This window comes from Sprattus sprattus (genome assembly GCF_963457725.1).
Source record: "Sprattus sprattus genome assembly, chromosome: 18".
Taxonomy (NCBI): domain Eukaryota; kingdom Metazoa; phylum Chordata; class Actinopteri; order Clupeiformes; family Clupeidae; genus Sprattus; species Sprattus sprattus.
In genome coordinates, this window is record NC_137916.1 from 20,009,895 (window position 1) to 20,029,529 (window position 19,635).

The 19,635-nt window shown below is 42.2% G+C and overlaps 4 protein-coding genes across 4 annotated transcripts; 3 read left to right on the plus strand and 1 right to left on the minus strand.

Moving 5' to 3' along the window:
- Positions 1-1,394: 1,394 nt before the first annotated feature.
- Positions 1,395-4,985, plus strand: crb3a (crumbs homolog 3a; the record flags this gene model as incomplete). Its single annotated transcript, XM_080856574.1, has 3 exons — positions 1,395-1,482; positions 4,589-4,647; positions 4,782-4,985. The coding sequence occupies 3 exons, from the start codon at positions 1,395-1,397 to the stop codon at positions 4,983-4,985; spliced, it is 351 nt and encodes a 116-aa protein (XP_080712700.1).
- A 2,779-nt stretch (positions 4,986-7,764) lies between these two features.
- tubb4bl (tubulin, beta 4B class IVb-like) lies at positions 7,765-10,583 on the minus strand. Its single transcript, XM_080856560.1, has 4 exons — positions 10,514-10,583; positions 9,567-9,675; positions 9,211-9,321; positions 7,765-9,032 (listed from the first exon to the last, which is right to left on the minus strand). The coding sequence occupies exons 1-4, from the start codon at positions 10,568-10,570 to the stop codon at positions 7,975-7,977; spliced, it is 1,335 nt and encodes a 444-aa protein (XP_080712686.1). The 5' UTR covers positions 10,571-10,583; the 3' UTR covers positions 7,765-7,974.
- Positions 10,584-12,323: 1,740 nt separating this feature from the next.
- On the plus strand, positions 12,324-15,074 carry LOC308379423 (zinc-binding protein A33-like; the record flags this gene model as incomplete). The annotated part of the gene is given in 6 exon segments (XM_080856556.1): positions 12,324-12,719; positions 13,214-13,309; positions 13,396-13,626; positions 14,084-14,138; positions 14,141-14,317; positions 14,473-15,074. Coding segments are annotated over 6 exon segments (1,557 nt in total).
- A 1,163-nt stretch (positions 15,075-16,237) lies between these two features.
- On the plus strand, positions 16,238-18,968 carry LOC308379428 (nuclear factor 7, brain-like; the record flags this gene model as incomplete). Its single annotated transcript, XM_080856561.1, has 6 exons — positions 16,238-16,633; positions 17,157-17,252; positions 17,599-17,829; positions 17,927-17,949; positions 18,084-18,202; positions 18,439-18,968. The coding sequence occupies 6 exons, from the start codon at positions 16,238-16,240 to the stop codon at positions 18,966-18,968; spliced, it is 1,395 nt and encodes a 464-aa protein (XP_080712687.1).
- Positions 18,969-19,635: the final 667 nt, after the last annotated feature.

Below are 19,635 nucleotides of genomic sequence, written 5' to 3' on the forward strand. Positions count from 1 at the left end.
ACATTTAAAAGTTTAACATTTACATTTACTCATCTCCTGCCCATTGTTTCATGCTGAACTTGAGGTGGTTAATGTGATTTGGACCAGAAAGGGATTAACAGAGCACACCGCGATTAGCTGTCCTCTTGGAATTTCAAGAATTCTTGCTTTCCTATTTGTCCAGAGTATCATGCGAAACCACTGGAGGTCGCAACATGCCTTTGCTAGTTTGTAATAGAAGACTAGTCATTGGAGGACAAAACGTACTCTTTGATAAGAAGCCTGTGTAAAACAGAAGCATTTATTTGCTCTCTTTGATGAAATTGGAAAGAATTTGGAGTGGGCTAACAGTCTTTTAAAACATTTTTTTCTTAAAACTACGGCTGGTGGTGCATGAGAAGCTGAGTAGCGCTCCAGTGCGCTCAGCGAGCAGGTGGATTGTAGTCGGCTCAAAGTGCACACAAAGGCACGTCTGTATCAGCCTTGCTACAGGTTGAACACTAGGCTCAGCCAGGTACTGTAACGTGAGCCTGCATCATGTGATCACCAGAGGGACGACCAGAGGAGAGGGGAAAAACTGTTTTACATAGCTTTGGCATTGCTGAAACAAGAAACTGTGTTTACACAAGTAAGATATGTGTATCATAGCCAGTTCAACGGAAGTTTCTTTGGCATGTTATGTAAGTTAACTACCGGTATATACCCGATCAAATATGTTCCGATCGAGTTGTCTAAATTAACAACCGCAAGGCGGAAGCGGCATCTCTTCATATCACACTAAAGGATAACCATCACCATTGAAATGATCTAATTCCACATGAACAGGTAAATTAATATAACGTATTCCTTTTATTCGCTCCTTCAGCATTTGACCCGGGGCATTTTTTTAACTCCAGATGGTGTCGGCTGTGTGTCACAGTGCAGTGGTCAGTTTCGGTTGACTCTAACCTGTTGATCACTCCGTTGTCATTTCTTAAACTGTTAACCGTGTTATGTTTGTTTTAATAAAAAGGCTTTTTAAAATTTGAATCTGTATCATAAGTCATAATTATCACAAGGTGGTTCCGTTGTCTTCTATCTATCCATATTTTGTAGCTAGGGTATTACTTGAGCAGGTGCAGGTTCATTGAGTGCTTCGTTGCTGGACACAGGCAAACTCATTTCTGCTCATTATGTGGCATTTGGCATTTCTGGGGGGGGGGGGGGGCTATTAATCGGAATTGTTCATGAGAGAGGGGAATTTTTCTTAGGTATAGTAAATTCTCAACACTTAAGTAGAACTACATTTCTAATTTCTCTCAGGGACCAGGTGGCGAAGGCTGAGATTATTGATCTGAGGTCTGTTTCTGCAAGAATGGCGTGGACCTGACATTACTTTGACACAGAAACCCAGAGGACTGGTAGAAACTCTGAAAATGACACGTGTGCCAGACACGGTACCACATTTTGGGCTGGTGGCAGGTGGTGTACTGCTGCTCTTCCTGAAGAACAGCCCTGCCAGAGGTGAGTCATCCCTGCCCCATTCACCATTTCATTGCTGAAGTAGGCACTCACTCCCACTGACTTGGCAGTTGAACACAGAGATAGGAGGGCGTGCACTCTGCAGAGTCATTTTTTTTCATTCTTCAACTTCATTATGCCATCCGTTATTTCCTCTTTTTCCTTTTTTTTTGTTCCAGACACTGACAGGCACCAACACGTCATCAGGTTGTAAAAACATTTAAGGGCGTGCGCAAAACGTGATCCTGAAAACAGGGAGTAGACTACTAGCCTACTTTATAGATGCACTCAGTTGGTGTCAGTCTAGTTTTGTAAGTTTTCATTTAAATATCCATTTTGTGTACTGGAATTCAAGCAATTCTGTTCAAGTCATCAGAGAGTAGAACAACAACAGCACCAATGAAAACATTGCAGTCTTGACCAAGACGTAGCTCCGTCCTTGAGCTGTTTGACCGTTTACTCAGGTGAATGATTAACTTCCAATCTGTCTCCAAACAAACCTTCTAAACACCATACGCTTTTGCCCCATAGTCAAAATGACTTTACAGAGTTAGCGGGAAACTGGCAACGAGCAAAGTCCAAATGAGCAACATTTTGCTAATTTAATACTTTGAGCAAGGCCCTAAGCCGCCTAAATAGGTGGGTCGGCGCAATGCACCCACACGCCACACGATGGCTTTAGATCATTTGTGACTGACGTTGCTCGTTGCCTAAATAAAAGTCTTGCCCCAGGTTTCTTCAAACTTCCCCTACATGTATTCATAGAAAGTCACACAGAGGTTGTATTGTGAACTTTCATCTTCTGCTTTTTCTCTCTTGTCCCTTTTGGTGTGGTCTCTGAGCACTGTGCCATGGCAGTCTATGGTGTGCAGAGAGAAGTTGCTGTGAAAGTTAAAGTAACACTTTGCAACAATTTGACACTTTTTGAGATATGGTTTTATTGGATTACTGTTGCCATTTAGTTTTTCAAATTATTACTCAGCCTAGGAGGGTACGAAAACCTTGTGCAAAATTGTTTTGCTTTCTGTTACTGGGATACTGTCTGTAACTGAGTTGTGTTCCCAGATTTATATGGGCATGTTGGATATTGTTACTATTGTTTCTAGTTATTGCAACGATTTTAGTCATAGGGCTCTGATTTCATTGAAGAGAAACATGCAGTCAGTCACCCATGGACTAAAGCCATTGTGTGGGGTCATTGTGCTCTCCCACTCTTGTTTGTGTTTAGGATCTTGCTTATGGTATTAAATTGGCTTTAGTTCATGTGTGGCAGACCTTTCTTGTTGCTCGTTGCTTTGCTCGTTTGCCAGTTGCCTGTCAATTATATTTAGGCCCATAATGTATGTTTACGTCTTTGCCTCAGGATGTATTTGGTAATATAAAACTACAGTTTTTGCCAGTCACTCTGGGACATTGTTCAAATCATCCTTAACATTTTCAGAAAAGTAAATGCATTTCTATAAACAATATGTACAAACAGCACCACACAATGTAATGCCTGCAGAAGTCCATAACTTTCTCAAAATCCTTTGTTTATCCCTCAAAAGCAAATATCTATGATGGTGAACATGTGAGTGCCAACAGATTGAAAAGTCCTTGTCATTGTTTGTGAACGAGACAGACAAAATGCCAAGTCATGTTTCCAATGTAACAGTGAACCCTGGAAGTGTTCCACATTTACATTACAATTTAGTATGAATTGAATGTAATGCATGTCACTTATTTTAAGGCAAGTCTTCAAGTGGTTGTACTGTATACCGTGAAAATGTAGTAAAAGGATAGAGAAAATCACCTGAAAGAAACTGGACAGTCCCTCATTTACAACCTACTAAGAAACAATTGGAAGGTCTTCTTGCATACCACAAACATTCTTTGTGAACCAAGGAATTTTACAGTATAAAAACACAAAACTGGTGATCAGACCTTTACAGTAACCTTTACGTATCAGCTAAAGCAGTGATGGATACAATAGATGTAACTAACCGCAATCAAAATTATTTTTTAAGCCACAAAGCCATTCTCTAATAATGTTGTGTGGCAAAATATTTTATTGACCCAAATGACTACACACAGTAATTTGGCATGCTGTTCCTTACACAACCTCTCTAAATCTAGTTGATTCCCAGGAGGGAAAGATTGTGTGTGTTATAAAGCAGAATGGTGAAAGGACTGAGCACCTTGTGTTCTGACACAGTGGTTCATACTGTTACTGTATATTTCCCTACTGGCCTGGCACATCCACTCTGACTCAATGACCTATAACATTGTAGACACATTTCCTGTATTTGTATATTCAATCAAACCTTATCAAAAGTAAACAATCAAGTTTATAATTGCATGTCATGACGTACACAATGAATGCATGCCTAGATGCTTTAGGGCAGGGGTTTTCAACTGGTTTTGTCCCAGGGACCACCATTCTGACTAGAAAATAATTTACTGCCCACTGATGCGTGCCTGTTTGTAACCGCCACCGCCGTGCCCCCTCCCCCTGCACAGATATTCTGCCTATAACACTTAAATATGTGCAGTTATCAGAGTAGATCACTAACCGCCGTCGCCACGCCCCTGCACACATATTCCGCCTGTAGCACTTGTCAGTGTAATCTGGAAATGTCTTGAAATATCAAAAAGAAATGTATATAGAACTGATCAACATAGGCTCATGTTGCGTACCCCCTGCAATGTCGTCGCGGACCACCAGGGGGCCACAGACCCCCAGTTGAAAACCCCTGCTTTAGGGAAAATTATTGTTCAACAGAGAAGTTGCATAATACATTTTAACATTCAACATGATATAACTGCAGACAATAGCAATAGGATTTTAAGTCTGATCTGAGAAATGTACCAAACGACTGAGAAACATATCGTCCTTGTTCAAAATTATGATCTGACAGGGGTGTCTTTGTATATAGGTTTTATGATTTGGTTATGCCCGCAAGATGGTGTGGAAACAATAGTTTTTCACAGTACTTACAATAGTTTATTTCTCTCTCTGTATATTTTGTAGCATTGAATATCATATTGATGGCTAGAGTAAGGGGGGGGGGGGGGGGGGGGGGGCGGCATTTAGCAGCTTCAAGCAGCTGACTTGGTTTATTTCCCACAGCTGGCAATGCTACGATCACCAGTGGTCCACTAAGATACTCAAATACCACAAACTCCCCGGTGAGTATGGAGCCTGTGTTTTGTACTGTTGCTTAAACCTCTAAATCTTTGTTACATTTATGCGGTTCCATACACCACAATGCATTACTGCCCATGCGTCTTACTTCATAGATCTCTTGCGTTTTGTTTGACAGGATGTTGTAGCCATTGTGGTTCCCACAGTGGTTTTGGGTCTACTAGCCATCATAACCGCAGTGTTGGTGTATCTTTTCTGTGTGGTGCGGAAAAAGAGACAGACGGAGGGCACGTATCGCCCGAGCGCAGAGGAGCAGAGTGGGGTACGCAGCGTGGCAATGCCAGACGCCCTCAAACTGCCCAAAGAAGAACGGCTGATCTAAAACACTGGAATTCTAAACGCACTGTGTCTGTAGTAGCTACTGGGTTACAGTGGATTGCGACAATGAATGCCACAACGAGACAACTGTGCATGGATTGAGAAATGGCAATGTGATGTCATCAGACTGCTCACCGATAAAGTGGAGATGAACAGCTGCAGTAGAAGTGTACGCTGTCGTCATGCACCTCACATGATTTCCCAAGAGGCCACCTACAGATGTGATCTCACTCCTTCGTTACACTGATAAGGAAGGATCCTGGACCAACTTGTTTTGGCCAAAACCTCGTCATTTGACAGGAGGTGGAAATCTGACAACAAGTTGTAACACTGACCAGAACGATAACAAAACACTTAACAGAATGTACCCTATGGGTAAATTTAAGCTTGAAGGAGTGAAAGAGGGGATTCTTGTAGGACCAAAGGGCCGATACTTCGAAGTAAAGTCCTGTTTTGGGATTCTTATGGCACTGACGAAACTATTTAAAGTAGCTATAGTATCTGCTGCTATAGTGAACTCTGAAAGTGCCTGATGCATGCACAACCTCAAAGCACATCAAGTGTTGATCATATGATGACATGTCATGCTGGTTATTGTGGATATGTACTCAATCTCAATTTAGAGTTGTTGTCTCTTAGACCTCCACTGTCTGTCATGGGCTTGATTGGGCCTGGTTATTAACTCCAGTTTGACAGTACTGCGACCATGAGTTGGAAACACTGGAACTAAAATAAGAGTACACTACTAGTACAAGAGTTAATGGTTCAAAGGTTGTTTTTTTTCAACTTTTTTAGAGATGTGATTGTTGTTTAAGTTATATATGTGATACAAACGGTCGTCATAGTAATGGGAACCTCACTAGCAAGTTTTATGCATTATTATTTGAATGCAGAAATATGATTGTTTACACTTGAATTGTTGTACCATTCATTTCAATCAGACATTTCATGAAGACAATCAGTATATGCACAAAAACGTGCAGTTTACTTTTAACACTAAAATTACATGGCTTAGGAATAACTGTCACACTTTAATTTATTCATCTGTAATTATAATGTGGTCTCAATGTAATCTGTGAGTGTTATATTAAAACAGTAATTTTTATCAAAATATGTTTCCATTTATGTTCACCAAACTACTTTATAAATAGGACATTTTAGATTTTTATTTGTGGTTTTGAACTTTTGGGTGATGTCTGGTTTGTTTGCTAAACATCATACAGCTTCTAAATATATCTGTACAGTCAGATCCGTCCTGTTAATGACTGATAGTGAGATATTTTTGTCTCTTCTGTTTGTTTTTTGAGGAGTGCAGAAAGTTTGAGTTAATCAAGTGGGTAATTGATGTGATCCAGATCCTGCTTGGCATCACTGATGGGACAGATATAACATGCACCTATGGTACCTGTTAAAATAAAACACCAATTTACAATCAGAATATATTACAGTATATAGCAACCCAGCGATGTGATAGATCTACATGATAGACGTTGTACAGCTCCATCTAGTGGTGAGTTTAAGGAATTTTCATCTCGGCTCCAAGTAACCTATACTAGAACTAAAATATGACTTCATGAACTTTGATCTGTTCAAGTAGCTTTTGCGAATATGGCCCTTGGGTAAATTTAAGTTGATGATTGTAATACAGTAACAGTCGCTTTGGTACATTTCTCCAATCATCCTTAACATTTTCAAAACAGGCCATTTATTGAACCAATTTGTCTCCTTAGTATTCATGTTTAGCAGTTGAATGTCTTTTTAGTTTAACATGGATCTAAGTGAACGTATCGGGATGCAGAAAATCCTTTTAAGACTGGACGGCAGCAACAAACACAATCTGTTTAGAAAAAATGGGACAATCTTAATGCCACATAATTTCTTTGATAATCAAGTAATGTTAGCCATTAGCTATGATCATTGGCCTTTCATTCATTCATTCATTCATTCAGACAAGAACTTTGCTATTGGGTAAATTACCAAATATAATAGATTGAACAGTTATCAGCTTTTTTTTGAGTCCACCAAATTTCCTAAATCTGTCTTTCTGGGGAAACATTGCATTGACCAAAATGACCACGTACAGTACATTATTTTGCAAGCTATTTCTTACGATGCCCCTTCTATTATGAGATCCCTGTGGATGATTTTGATGAAGTATTTGTGTTCTATAAAGCCCAATGGTAGAAATTGTTGCCTTATATAGTGTCATACTGCTGCTGGATTTACCCCTCATGCTGCCCTGGCACATCCACTCTGGTATGGTGGCCTTTGAGGTTTTACACTCATTGTTTGCCTTTGAACAATCTGAATGATCTGTAACTTGGCAAACATTCCAAAAATACCACGTCACTGAAACTGATGGAGCATATGGTTGAGACACAACTGGTTTATGCCATATGTCAAGACTTACACAACAGAAACCTAAGATTCTTTTGGGGGTGACACTAAACCCGCAGACGATTGTACATACCCTTTTGCATTAATGTGCAAAGGCATTTACAAAATGTTCAGAAGAATGAGAAATTGCTGTTATGTCGAAGTGAGATGATGATGTAGAGGTAGAACAATCAGTTTTGAGAATTTCTGTTCCGATCTGAGAAACCGACTGAGGAAAAACTGTAATGGTGAAATTATATTTATTTCATTATATAATTAAATCAACATAAATAAAAACACGCAAAGCTTTGTTTCCAGAATTAGCCTTTAATTAGATTCACATGGACAGTGGCTACATATCCAAGTCTAAAGGCTTTGCAGTTGAATCCGTTTGATTTTCACTTCCCCAAGGCAATGAGTGGACAATGTGGTGCACTGCATTCACAACATACAAAAACACAATCTTAACTGAAAGTTCACAATTATCTGCAAAACATGTTTTCTAAGTAGGAGGGGAAGAAAACCTTTTAATGCTTTCAAGTGGCCATCTGCTCCCTTGGAAGAAAGCAGAATAATGGAGTGATGGGGAAGGAGTGAGACTCTGTCTGATCTGAAAATTAAGCAATGCTCTCTTCGCCCTCCTCCTCAAACTCGCCCTCCTCGGCGGTGGCATCTTGGTACTGCTGGTACTCGGACACCAGGTCGTTCATGTTGCTCTCCGCCTCGGTGAACTCCATCTCATCCATGCCCTCGCCGGTGTACCAGTGGAGGAAGGCCTTGCGGCGGAACATGGCGGTGAACTGCTCGGAGATTCGCTTGAAGAGCTCCTGGATGGCGGTGCTGTTGCCGATGAAGGTGCCTGACATTTTGAGCCCGCGCGGGGGAATGTCGCAGACGGCGGTCTTCACATTGTTGGGGATCCACTCGACGAAGTAGCTGCTGTTCTTGTTCTGGATGTTGAGCATCTGTTCGTCCACCTCCTTCATGGACATGCGTCCGCGGAAGATGGCGGCCACAGTCAGGTAGCGGCCGTGGCGTGGGTCGCAGGCGGCCATCATGTTTTTGGAATCGAACATCTGCTGGGTAAGCTCAGGTACAGACAGGGCGCGGTACTGCTGGCAGCCACGGCTGGTGAGGGGGGCGAACCCTGGCATGAAGAAGTGCAGACGGGGGAAGGGCACCATGTTGACGGCCAGTTTGCGGAGGTCGGCATTGAGCTGACCGGGGAAGCGCAGGCAGGTTGTGACTCCGCTCATGGTGGCGGACACCAGGTGGTTGAGGTCGCCATATGTGGGCGTAGTGAGTTTGAGGGTGCGGAAGCAGATGTCGTAGAGCGCCTCGTTGTCGATGCAGAAGGTCTCGTCAGTGTTCTCTACCAGCTGATGCACAGAGAGTGTAGCGTTGTAGGGCTCCACCACGGTGTCGGACACTTTCGGGGATGGCACAACACTGAAGGTGTTCATGATGCGGTCGGGGTACTCTTCGCGGATCTTGCTGATGAGCAGGGTGCCCATGCCAGAGCCAGTGCCTCCGCCCAGGGAGTGGGTGAGCTGGAAGCCCTGCAGACAGTCACAGTTCTCTGCCTCCTTCCTCACCACATCCAGGACAGAGTCGACCAGCTCAGCTCCCTCAGTGTAATGGCCCTTGGCCCAGTTGTTTCCAGCACCGCTCTGACCTATAATAAGGAACATGCATCAGCCATTATACTGATCGACAGCTGAGACTTAAACTAGGGCATGCCACACCCAGGCCTAAGAATTTTGCTTAAGGGAAATTCAAAGGTTCATGTTTTAAAGCCATTTAAAGGGAGAATATTAACAGAAATTAAAATAGAGAAAGGTGCAATTATTCACCAAAGACGAAGTTGTCGGGCCTGAAGATCTGGCCAAAGGGACCGGATCGGACAGAATCCATGGTGCCAGGCTCCAGATCCACCAGAATGGCACGGGGCACATATTTCCCACCTAAGAAGACAAAGACAGCAATTTATCATCTATCTCTTTCTTTCCTTGGGTTATGGTGCGTTAGCCTATGTCACTATTCATTATAGTAGATAAAAAAATAACTGTTCTGACAATATGTTCAGTAACAGTGCGATGCCAATTAACATAATAATGTACCACAAAGGATTTATGAACCACAACACAAAGCTATCATTAGTAGCTGACTCCTTAACCTGATTAACTGATTCTTGCACAATATGCAATACCTGAGGCCTCATTGTAGTAAACGCTGATCCTGTCTAGCTGCAGGTCGCTGTCTCCATGGTATGATCCAGTTGGATCGATGCCATGCTCATCGCTGATCACCTCCCAGAACTGAGCCGGGGAGGAAAGAAGGGCGGTGGCCACAGGGAAAAGGGAAGAAGATTAGGACATGATTTCATCCCTGCATGCAAAAATCTACCACCCAACTCAATTAGCATATGCTGCAGGATTATCCTACCGACATGTACGAATGTTTGAACAAATGAATATCCGGTTTCAGGATGAATATAAATTAATGGTAATTGTCTTTGATTCAGTGGTCGGTGGATGGTGCAAAATACTTCTGATGCTATTTAAGATTTGTATAAAATACAGGTCGTAAATTGTTTTTTAAAATTCACAATGATACATTTTGTCCTAAATTCTAGTCATTTTGGTCCATTCAACTGAAGCCTGAGGAAATCGATCATCATAGAAAATGGTGGGTATGCTTACTCATAACAATGCAGGTATGACCGGTTGATTTTAATACTCTCTATTAGGCTACTATTATTTCCCATAACCACACAAAGACCATTTGGCCAGCATCCACACCGAACAATGTTGTCCAACTGAATGATAAAGATCGTGTGTCTGTTGCTTTACACCTACCAATACCCTTCCCCATTGTCTGAACTGGGTTGAACCATTACCGTTATTTATTTGAATAAATCAGAACTATCGCTGGTCTCTCCAGCAAATCCTATCGAAATTTAGCAAACCCTACCGAATTTGAAATGTCATTGAAGCCACCAACATCTGCATCGGTATTCTGGAACATTCTTTAGGGCGGATTACTAGTACTCCGATTGTGCTCCAAGATTTTCTCGAGTGCGAATACGCCCAAGAACCCATCCAGCTCATCTTTGCAAAAATAAAATACACACAGTAAAGCCATCTTCAAGCCTACCTTAGCACCGATCTGGTTACCGCACTGGCCAGCTTGCAGATGCACGATTTCTCTCATGTTGCTGCAGAAAAATCAGGTTGTTCGCAGAGACTATGGACTGAAACAGGCTGCAAAAGGGATGGAATGATCCTGTTCTTCCCCTTCCTGGAGTTACGTTCCCTGTGAGTGATTAAAGGACCGCCTCTCTCGTCGTGACTGGGCCGAATCCGTGGTGCAACGTGACGTCATCGCCATGGTAACCAAGGACCGGAGGAGAGAAGGTGGCCCTTGAGCTCGTGGAGACACCGGATAGGATGCTGAGATTTCCACTCCAATAGTAATTTAGGAGATCGAGACTGCTATGGTTTCATGTGCATTTGCGTTTTGAAATGGCTGTGCCAGGGATTTACATAATCAGATGGTTGGAAGAGTAGATTTTCATGTCTTTTTTTATCAGTCAGCGTACCGGTTCATCAAGTTCACATCAGCCTTATCAAGGTTACAGTGCTGCAAACATCCGTCACAGAAAGGCAAAATAAGGAAATGTGACTGTGCAAGTGACCCAATATACTGAAGGCCTTTTTGTCAGGCATGTTTCTGGAGTAATAGGGTGATGTACTTGGCAGTCCATTGCACTTGCTTAAGTAATTTTTTAAAGTTTATTTTCTGTGGTGACTATTATTCCTTCAATTACCATCTATTTCCCTTTGTATTTGCCGTTTTGTCTCTGCTCAATACTAAGCAAGGCATTTCATTTAGCGTGCAGGTATACTTATCTGATTTGTTTTGAGTTTGGGCCAGGTGAGAATTCCCATTTATTGATTTCAGAATATGTATCTGTCACATAGATTATTTTTTTTGTTTTAAGAGCTATATCTTGATAGCTGTGTAGAGCTTTAAAGACAGTCTCCTCAGCCCCTCAACTCAAGGCTATCACTAATGTGTCTGTGTAGGCCCAGCCAGAGACCTGTAGACCTGTGAGGGCCAACCTGGTTCTGGGAGACAGAACACCAAATGATCGCCTGGGACCAAACGCTCCTGTAGCTCTTGCTCCTCAGTGTTGTTAAGAACCGGTTAGCAACCATAACTGAAAAAGCATGGTGCTAACAACAGCAAGGCCACAAGCTTGCCACCCAGGGAGCTTACATATTGAGGAAAATTTCACCTTTGGTTATGATTGTAGCTTTTGTGAATATATGCACTCGTTTGACCAGTAGTTTTGTCCTGTATATTGTGGAAGTTTTACTACATCCCAAGACCACTCATACTTCATATGACTGCCAATGCCACACAGGGTCTTGGTCTGACCTGGCCTTTCCAATGGGCATTGTTTACGAAAAACCTAATTTTAGATCATTGTGACTTTTTATTTCAGGAGAGAATTCATTAAGCACTTACTGTTTTAAAGCAATGAAAAGAGTATGCCCTTGTTGTGAGGATTGTGTTAACACTTACAGTACTCACATGTTGCTTCTCATTGATTTGTTTAAACAGTCTGGTAACAAATGCTACTAGCATAGCAAAATAAGGCAAAATCTAATACTGTGTTTTGTTACTGCGAATGATTGTTTTCAGTCTAAGCCTCCAAACGCCTCCATTTCTATATCAGATGTATCTTCCGTTTTCTCCAAACCAGCTGACAATGCTGTCATACTGGGTTCTGTATAGCTGCTTTCATAGGCTGAAGCACTGGCAAGCAGACTGGAGGAGGGGTCATTTTGAGAAAAAACTAAACAAAAGACATCCTCTGTTAGACAATGGTGGAAAATTCAGTGCAGAGACAGGCAGCTACGCAGCCGTTCCACATTCTGTCAGGAAGAGGACCAAAGAAATGTCATCCAGGCTCTCCTTTCCTGAGGAGGACCTCACCTGCCCGGTCTGCTGTGACATCTTCAGGGACCCTGTCCTGTTGCCGTGCAGCCACAGCTTCTGTCGGGTGTGTTTGCAGCACAGCTGGGAGGTCTTGACTGCTCGCAGCTGCCCAGTGTGCCGGAGCCGGTCATCGTGGCGCAACCCTCCCGCCAACCTGGCTCTGAGGAATCTGTGCGAGGCCTTCACACAGGGCAGAGTCTGCAGGGAGGCCAGGCAGCTCTGCCCTCAGCACGGGGAGAAACTCAAACTATTCTGCCAGAACGAACAGCTGCCCATCTGCGTGGTGTGCCAGACCTCCAAAGCACACAAGGGCCATGAGTGTCTGCCACTCGAAGAAGCTGCCATCGACTGTAGGGTAAGACACAAGTATAACAGGGTAGTATAGAGAAATAACTGGACCTTTGCAAGAGTTAGGTGTTCTATCGAATGTATTGCTTTTTTTCTCGTTTGTGCCCTTGTGTGGAGCTACAACAGGCTTGTAGAAAGCTGTTTATCAAGTGTGTTTTGACGGTATCATAGGGCGTATTGGAACCATGCAAAGGTGTAGAGCTTCATTCTTGTCCAGACTTGTACTGCTCACAAATCAACTGTCTTCTTACTGCGTCCTGGTTGTTTCAGTTTTTAATAGTTTTAATTATACAAAAACTCAAAATATGTCTAAAAAGAGCACACAAGGTTTAAGCAGGATTAATTAGGAGAAGATTAAATGTTTTCATAAACTGCCCTACCAACAATGTGCATTGTGAACGATTTATGACTGATCTGTCAGTGACGACCAGATCTTTAAATAAAGATATCAGGAATCTAGCTTGGCTGAAAGAAGAAAAAAACATTTCATCTGGTTTGCAGACTGAGCTGAAGGCTGCTCTCAAAACCCTGCAGGACCAGCTAGCTGCCCTGAATAGCATCAGATCCAATGCAGACATGACCCTTGAGCACATTAAGGTAATTATACCACCCCTGTTAACATTAATTACAAATGCTTATGTGAACAGCCTTTTATACTGAAGTCATCGTAATTCTCTTTTCAGGCTCAGGCCCAGTCGATAGGCAAGCGAATCAAAGATCATTTTTTGAAACTTCATCAGTTTCTGTTTGAGGAGGAGAAGGCCGCCCTGTTGGCTCTGAGAAAGGAAGAGGAAGACAGGCTCCAGGCGGTTAAGGAGAAAGCTGTGGCCACCGCTGAAAGGATAGATGCCTTCTCAGAGACCATCAGGATCCTTCAGCAGGAGGTGTCTGCTAATGACCTGACAGTGTTGCAAGTGAGTGTATGAGGTTCAAAGACACGGTTTGGTTGCCAGGTCTCTGTGGTTTCCCTCCATTTGTTTATCTTTGCTAAATTCTCTGGCAAATAGGACAGATTTATTCTTTAATGTTATATTACTGTGTGTTTGACACAGGAAACTAGCAGAGAATATGCAGAGGGAAACATTAAGTCCTTAAAATGTATTTATGTTCCTTTTTATTTTCTCTGATACTCACAACAGCTTATAAATAGATGTTTCTTTGATTTTGTTAATTTACTCCCTAAAATTGTTATTGTCTTAATTCGAGTCTCTGGTTGTGTGGTAGCCATCCCATAATTATCTCTGAATCCATATACAAATGCTCTCCTCTAAAGTCTCATTAAAAAGCAAAGGACTTCTGTTGCTATTTTTGATTGTTACAAGTAGAGCGGTGGTCATTAGAAATGTTCATCGTCTGACTCTGTGTTCACAGAATTTTCAAGCAACTATGGAGAGGTATGTGCATTTTGCCTGGTTCACTCTTGGACCATTCTGTCTTACGCTGTGTGCCAGTGCAGGACAATATTAAAGCCATATGAGTTCCACAGAGTCCAGGGCTCAGAGCCAGTGCATGAGATGGCTGCCGGGTTGTTGATGGATGAAGCCAAACACCTGGGGAACCTGAAATCCACGGTCTGGGAGAAAATGAGGAGTGTTGCTCCACACTGTGAGTGAAGAATTAACACCAAAGTATTTGTATTCACCACTTACTATGGCAAATGAACATGTGGTGATTTCCCAGTGATTGTGACCAATATTTATCTTTATCTTACAGGTGAGCACCTTGAACACTTTTTCTCTTTATCTCTTTTTCTGCCCTAGTTCCTGTGACTTTGGACCCAAACACAGCCCACCCCTGTCTGTGCCTCTCGGACGACCTCACAGCTCTGCAGTACGGCAGCCTCGCTCCACACCTCCCCGGCAACCCAGAGCGTTTCCGCGTGAGTGCGGAGGTGCTGGGCTCCACAGGCTTCAGCACAGGGAGGCACTCCTGGGTGGTGGACACCACCACCAACGAGGACTGGATCCTGGGCCTGGCCTACCGGTCGGTCCAGAGGAATGTAGAGGTCTTTGCCAGGCCGGAGAACGGCTTTTGGACCCTGTGTCTGAGGGATGGCGTGTACCGGGCCATGACGTCACCTCCGACTGTTCTGACGCTGGGCAGGAAACCCAAACAGATCCGGGTTGAGCTTGACTGGGAGGGAAGGGAGGTGACTTTCACAGACCCAGAGGAAGGCACCACCCTCTACACACTCACACAGACATTTGAGGAGACTGTGTTGCCATATTTCTGCACACGAAGTAAACACCCGCTGAGAATTTTACCAGAGCCAGTAAATGTCACCACAAAAGGTTTAGAATCTGGACAACCTGTCAAATCTTCTAATAGTTTTTTAAATGGATTGGATCTGTATCCAGATTGATATATAGAGTGCATGTATGTGCTGGGTTAGCAAAATAAAGTATGAGGACAAACACGATCCGCCACCAGTCTTTCCTCGTCAGGGCAAAGATCACCTAGATTAGAGGGCACATAGAGGGAGGGCACTGTAAACGAGGAAGTGTATGTACACGGTTGGCGGGATCAAAGTTTAATTTACAAGGAACACAATTCTCCAATTTCTCACATCAGGTGAGTTTGCATGTATGTTTTAAAGATAATAATGTGTAGAGAATGTTTGGCACTGGTACTGTATTTGTGTGTATTCTGTTAATGCAAACGTCAAGAGTATATTTATTTTTAAGCCCCCAGGAAGAGCTCAGCTTAAATATAATGTCTGAACTATTTATTCAGTAGATGACCCCCACCTCACGCCGTGTTTCTGCTTGCTCTAAAGGGGTCCAGGCACTACGCTCTGGAAAGCACCTTGAGACAATTCTATTGTTTTTGCGCTATATAAATAAAATTCAATTCAATTCAATTGTTGTAGAGTTTCATAATTAGACATAGAACATGGATTGGTCCGAAAGGGCCTCATATGTGTCATTTGTGCAATCTAATTGGGGAATGTTGTTGTTCATGATGAACAATGTGTTTGTGCTGAACTATAAAATGTATGTGTAGGATAATGAGATGCCAAATATAGGCGGCTTTCAGGACATTCACTTTTATTTTTAATAGTGATGGAGATAATGACACCCAAACGTATCAAGGTATTTAAAAGTAAGTCAAATAAAAGTTAATAGTTAGTTGAAATTAGGACTAAAAAGGGGTTGAATATTACCCAGAATGTTCTTCTGATGGTTCACAAAATATTAAATTCATCCCTTTTTTAAGGTCTACTCATTATCTCCTTGTTTCACTTTTCCATCCATAAGGCATTAAGTCAAGGCATTTGAAAACTCGAGACACCGCTTTCTTATCAGGGACACATTATGAAATTTGTGGACACACTGATAGACAGATGGAAAGATAGACTTACATTCACATCTTAAAGTTAATGTTGTCTGCAGCTATACTGTAGTTGTGACATTACTGGTGGTAGAGGGATAACTGCCCCGCAATCTCTCCCTCATATGCTCAGTGATTTGGTGATCAGTGCAAATAAGCATCACTGTGTTTTTTCGTATGTCTCTGTCTGAAGTCATGGCCACTCAGCCTCTACCAGAGGAGGACCTCTCCTGTCCAGTGTGCTTTGACATTTTCAAGGACCCTGTGGTCCTGACATGCAGTCACAGCTTCTGCAATGACTGCCTGAAGAAATACTGGGTGAACCACAACCACAGGCCCTGCCCTGTGTGCAGGAATTCATCGCTGACCGACAGCCCCCCGGTCAACCTGGCTCTGAGGAACCTGTGCGCGGCCTTCAAAGAGGACAGAGAGAGAAGGACAGCAGCGCAGTCAAAGCTCTGCGGTCGTCACGGGGACCAGCTCAAGCTCTTCTGTCTGGAGGATAAACGTCCGGTGTGTGTGGACTGTCTGACCAGGGAGCACAAGGATCACAAGTTCTGCTCGTCACAGGAAGCTGTTCAGATGTACAAGGTAGACCCTATGTCATGTCACCCCATGCTTGCAATTGTCTTAAATGTAGGCATTTGTCTGTCAAGAGTTATGAGGTATGTTGCAACTACAAGAAAGAACATTGTATGTTTTGTCTATGACATTTCGAATAAATTAATATTGCAAATATACATTTGATGTTTACAACAATTGGTATTCACAAGTACCCTTATTTTCTAGTGTGACATAAGACGTGCAAATTACATCATCACTGTTTACAAGTGACGTGACATACAAAGCTGGCATGAGATGCTGGCAAAAGGTGAACTTGTGATATGGACACATTGGCATTGTTTTGTTTAGGTGTAAAGGAAATATGCACCGTTCTTCAGACGCAGTTGTTTTTACCTAGACAGTGTCAGAAATAAATGATAAACTTAGACAGTGTCAGAGATCTGTTAGAGATAAATAGGAATGTTTTGCACATTTACATCAGACGTTCACCTGATACCTTTGAGTGCAACGCCAACCCTCAGAACATTTCTTCACATTGTCTGGGTTTCAGGATGTTCTGAAGAAGACTCTGAAGCCGCTGCGTGAGAGAGTGGCAACAATGGAAAAGAACAAAGAAACCTGGGACCACACTGGACAACTTTGCATTGTATAAAAAATTCCCACATCATTCTGTGCACATCACTATGAAATCCTCATACTGAGAGAATGATAAGTTAGGGTATACTTAAGGATTTTTTTTGTTGCCACTTGCCGACATATTGAAGAGAAACTAAAGGAAATGTGTTTCCAAAGCGAGGATCTCTAGATATGTATTAAGGGGTGTTGCATGGTGGAAAATGAAGATGTTTACATGTATACTTTATATGATTGTATAAGAATGATATAGTTATTACCAAGACTGTTTTCATGCAGAGCATATTGAGTCCACTTAACTCCAGTGCTTTACCTAGATGTGACACAGTGCCTTTTCTAAGAGAACTTTTTCACTTCAGAGTCAGGCCAGGTCCACAAAGAGCCTTATCAAAGAGCAGTTCAACAAACTGCACGAGTTTCTGCAAACGGAAGAGGCCATTTTGATTTATGAGCTGAGGGAGGAGCAGGAAAAGAAAAGTGAAACCATTAAGAATAAAATAGAGGAAATCACACAAGCAATCACATCGATCTCACAAACCATCAGCTCCATCGAGCAGGACATGCGAGCCGATGACCTATCATTCCTGCAGGTCAGTTACCGCATATGTCCGCAGATTTCATGAGGCTTCAATATTTCTTTAAATTTTACTCTGAAAATACACAGTATACTGTATGCTCTTTTTTCAGAACTTCCAAGAGACAGAAAAGAGGTATTGGAAAAAGCTATCTCTTTTGTCCTCTGTACAACCCTGATATGATCAGATGTAACTTTGATATTGTTGCGCATGTATTTATGTGTGAATTAGCAATAATAATAAAATATCCTCTATTCACGGCTTTGCAGAGCAGAGTGTACAGTAGAAGATCCAGAAGATTTAACCAGGGCACTAATCAATGTGGCAAAATATTTGGGCAACCTCAAGTTCAATGTTTGGAAGAAGATGCGGGATATTGTTAAATACAGTAAGTTCTTTTGTGCTTTATTGCTGTGATTTTGTGGTATGTAATTTAATCTAAGGGTTAATGACTAGGAATAGAAAACATTAAGAGGGAGGTCATGTAACATGATTAGCTAATGTAGTCATTATACTGTATCTCCAAATATAATTATACTACACTAATGAAATCATCTTCATTCCAATGAGTAACAAAAATGTTACAATTGTTACAAATGTAACAAAAATTCCATTGTTTGTCAGCACCCATATTTCTGGATCCAAACACGGCACACCTCATGCTTAGAGTATCTGATGGGCTCAACACTCTCTCAGCCACTGGGAAGCAGACTCTCCCAGACAACTCAGAGAGGTTTGACACCTATGCACAGGTGCTAGGCTCCGAAGGCTACACTGTGGGGAAACACGCCTGGGAAGTGGAAGTCGGTGGGAACACGAGCTGGCTTCTTGGCGTTGTGAAAGAGTCAGTAAAGAGAAAAGGGAGGCTTTCCCCCTTAAGCCCTGCCAGTGGCCTCTGGAGCATCTGGCATCGCAATGGCAGCTACATCGCAGTCACTGCCCCGGAAACCCCTCTGCTGGTGAAGAAGAAGCCCCACAGGGTGAGGGTCGAGCTGGACATGGATCGAGGGGAGGTGGTGTTCAGTGACCCCGCTGCAAAGGCCACGCTGCACAAATTCAGACACAATTTCACAGAGAAAATGTTTCCCTTGGTGTCCACAGACACCGACTCCCTGAGAGTTTTACCTCAGAGGATTTTCATTTCAGTGGAGTAGAACTCTTAAAACAAGCACTCAGAGTTTGTATACAGTTAAAGTTTTTAATGAGTTCATGAATACAGTCATGTTAGATACAGAGCAGGAAGTATTTATGTGCAATTATAAGACAGTCCTCATGGTGTCAGTAAGCTCCCAGCTAAATCAATGCTTTACTCCCAGGATTGGATAGCAGTTAAGAGGTAATGTTTTGTACATGACACAGTTGTGAAATAATGTTCTACGGCATTTTGTCTTTGTCTACAAACATTACATTTATTTCCTTTAGTCACTCTTAGATTGAATTACTGATATGTGACGTACATTAAGCCTAGACTCGAATTAATCATATGATAATTCACCAACGTTGCAATAATTATTTACAAATAAATACAATCAATCTGTTAAATTAAATAACAAAATTAAATGAAAAAATAACATAAAAATTATGTCCGGATGTGTGAGTCCTGTCAGATGAGCCTGTCAAGTGAGTTTCTCTGGTACATGTGTTCTATGGACAGTGTTTGGGGGGTTACTTTTTTAAAGTTTTCTACTATAGATTAAATAATCCATGTTCTGAAATATATTTTGTAACATTGCCTGAGTAACATATTCAGAATATTTAGGATTACATGAGCATTGCCTTACATGTACAGGCTGTGGATAAACAGTTGTTGAGGTTGGAAAG

Coding starts and splice junctions, on each gene's coding strand:
- tubb4bl (XM_080856560.1), bottom strand. CDS start 10,570: ATGAGAGAAATCGTGCATCTGCAAGCTGGCCAGTGCGGTAACCAGATC. Junction 9,676..10,513: donor GTAACCAGATCGGTGCTAAG/GTAGGCTTGAAG, acceptor TCCCCGGCTCAG/TTCTGGGAGGTGATCAGCGA. Junction 9,322..9,566: donor TTACTACAATGAGGCCTCAG/GTATTGCATATT, acceptor TTGTCTTCTTAG/GTGGGAAATATGTGCCCCGT.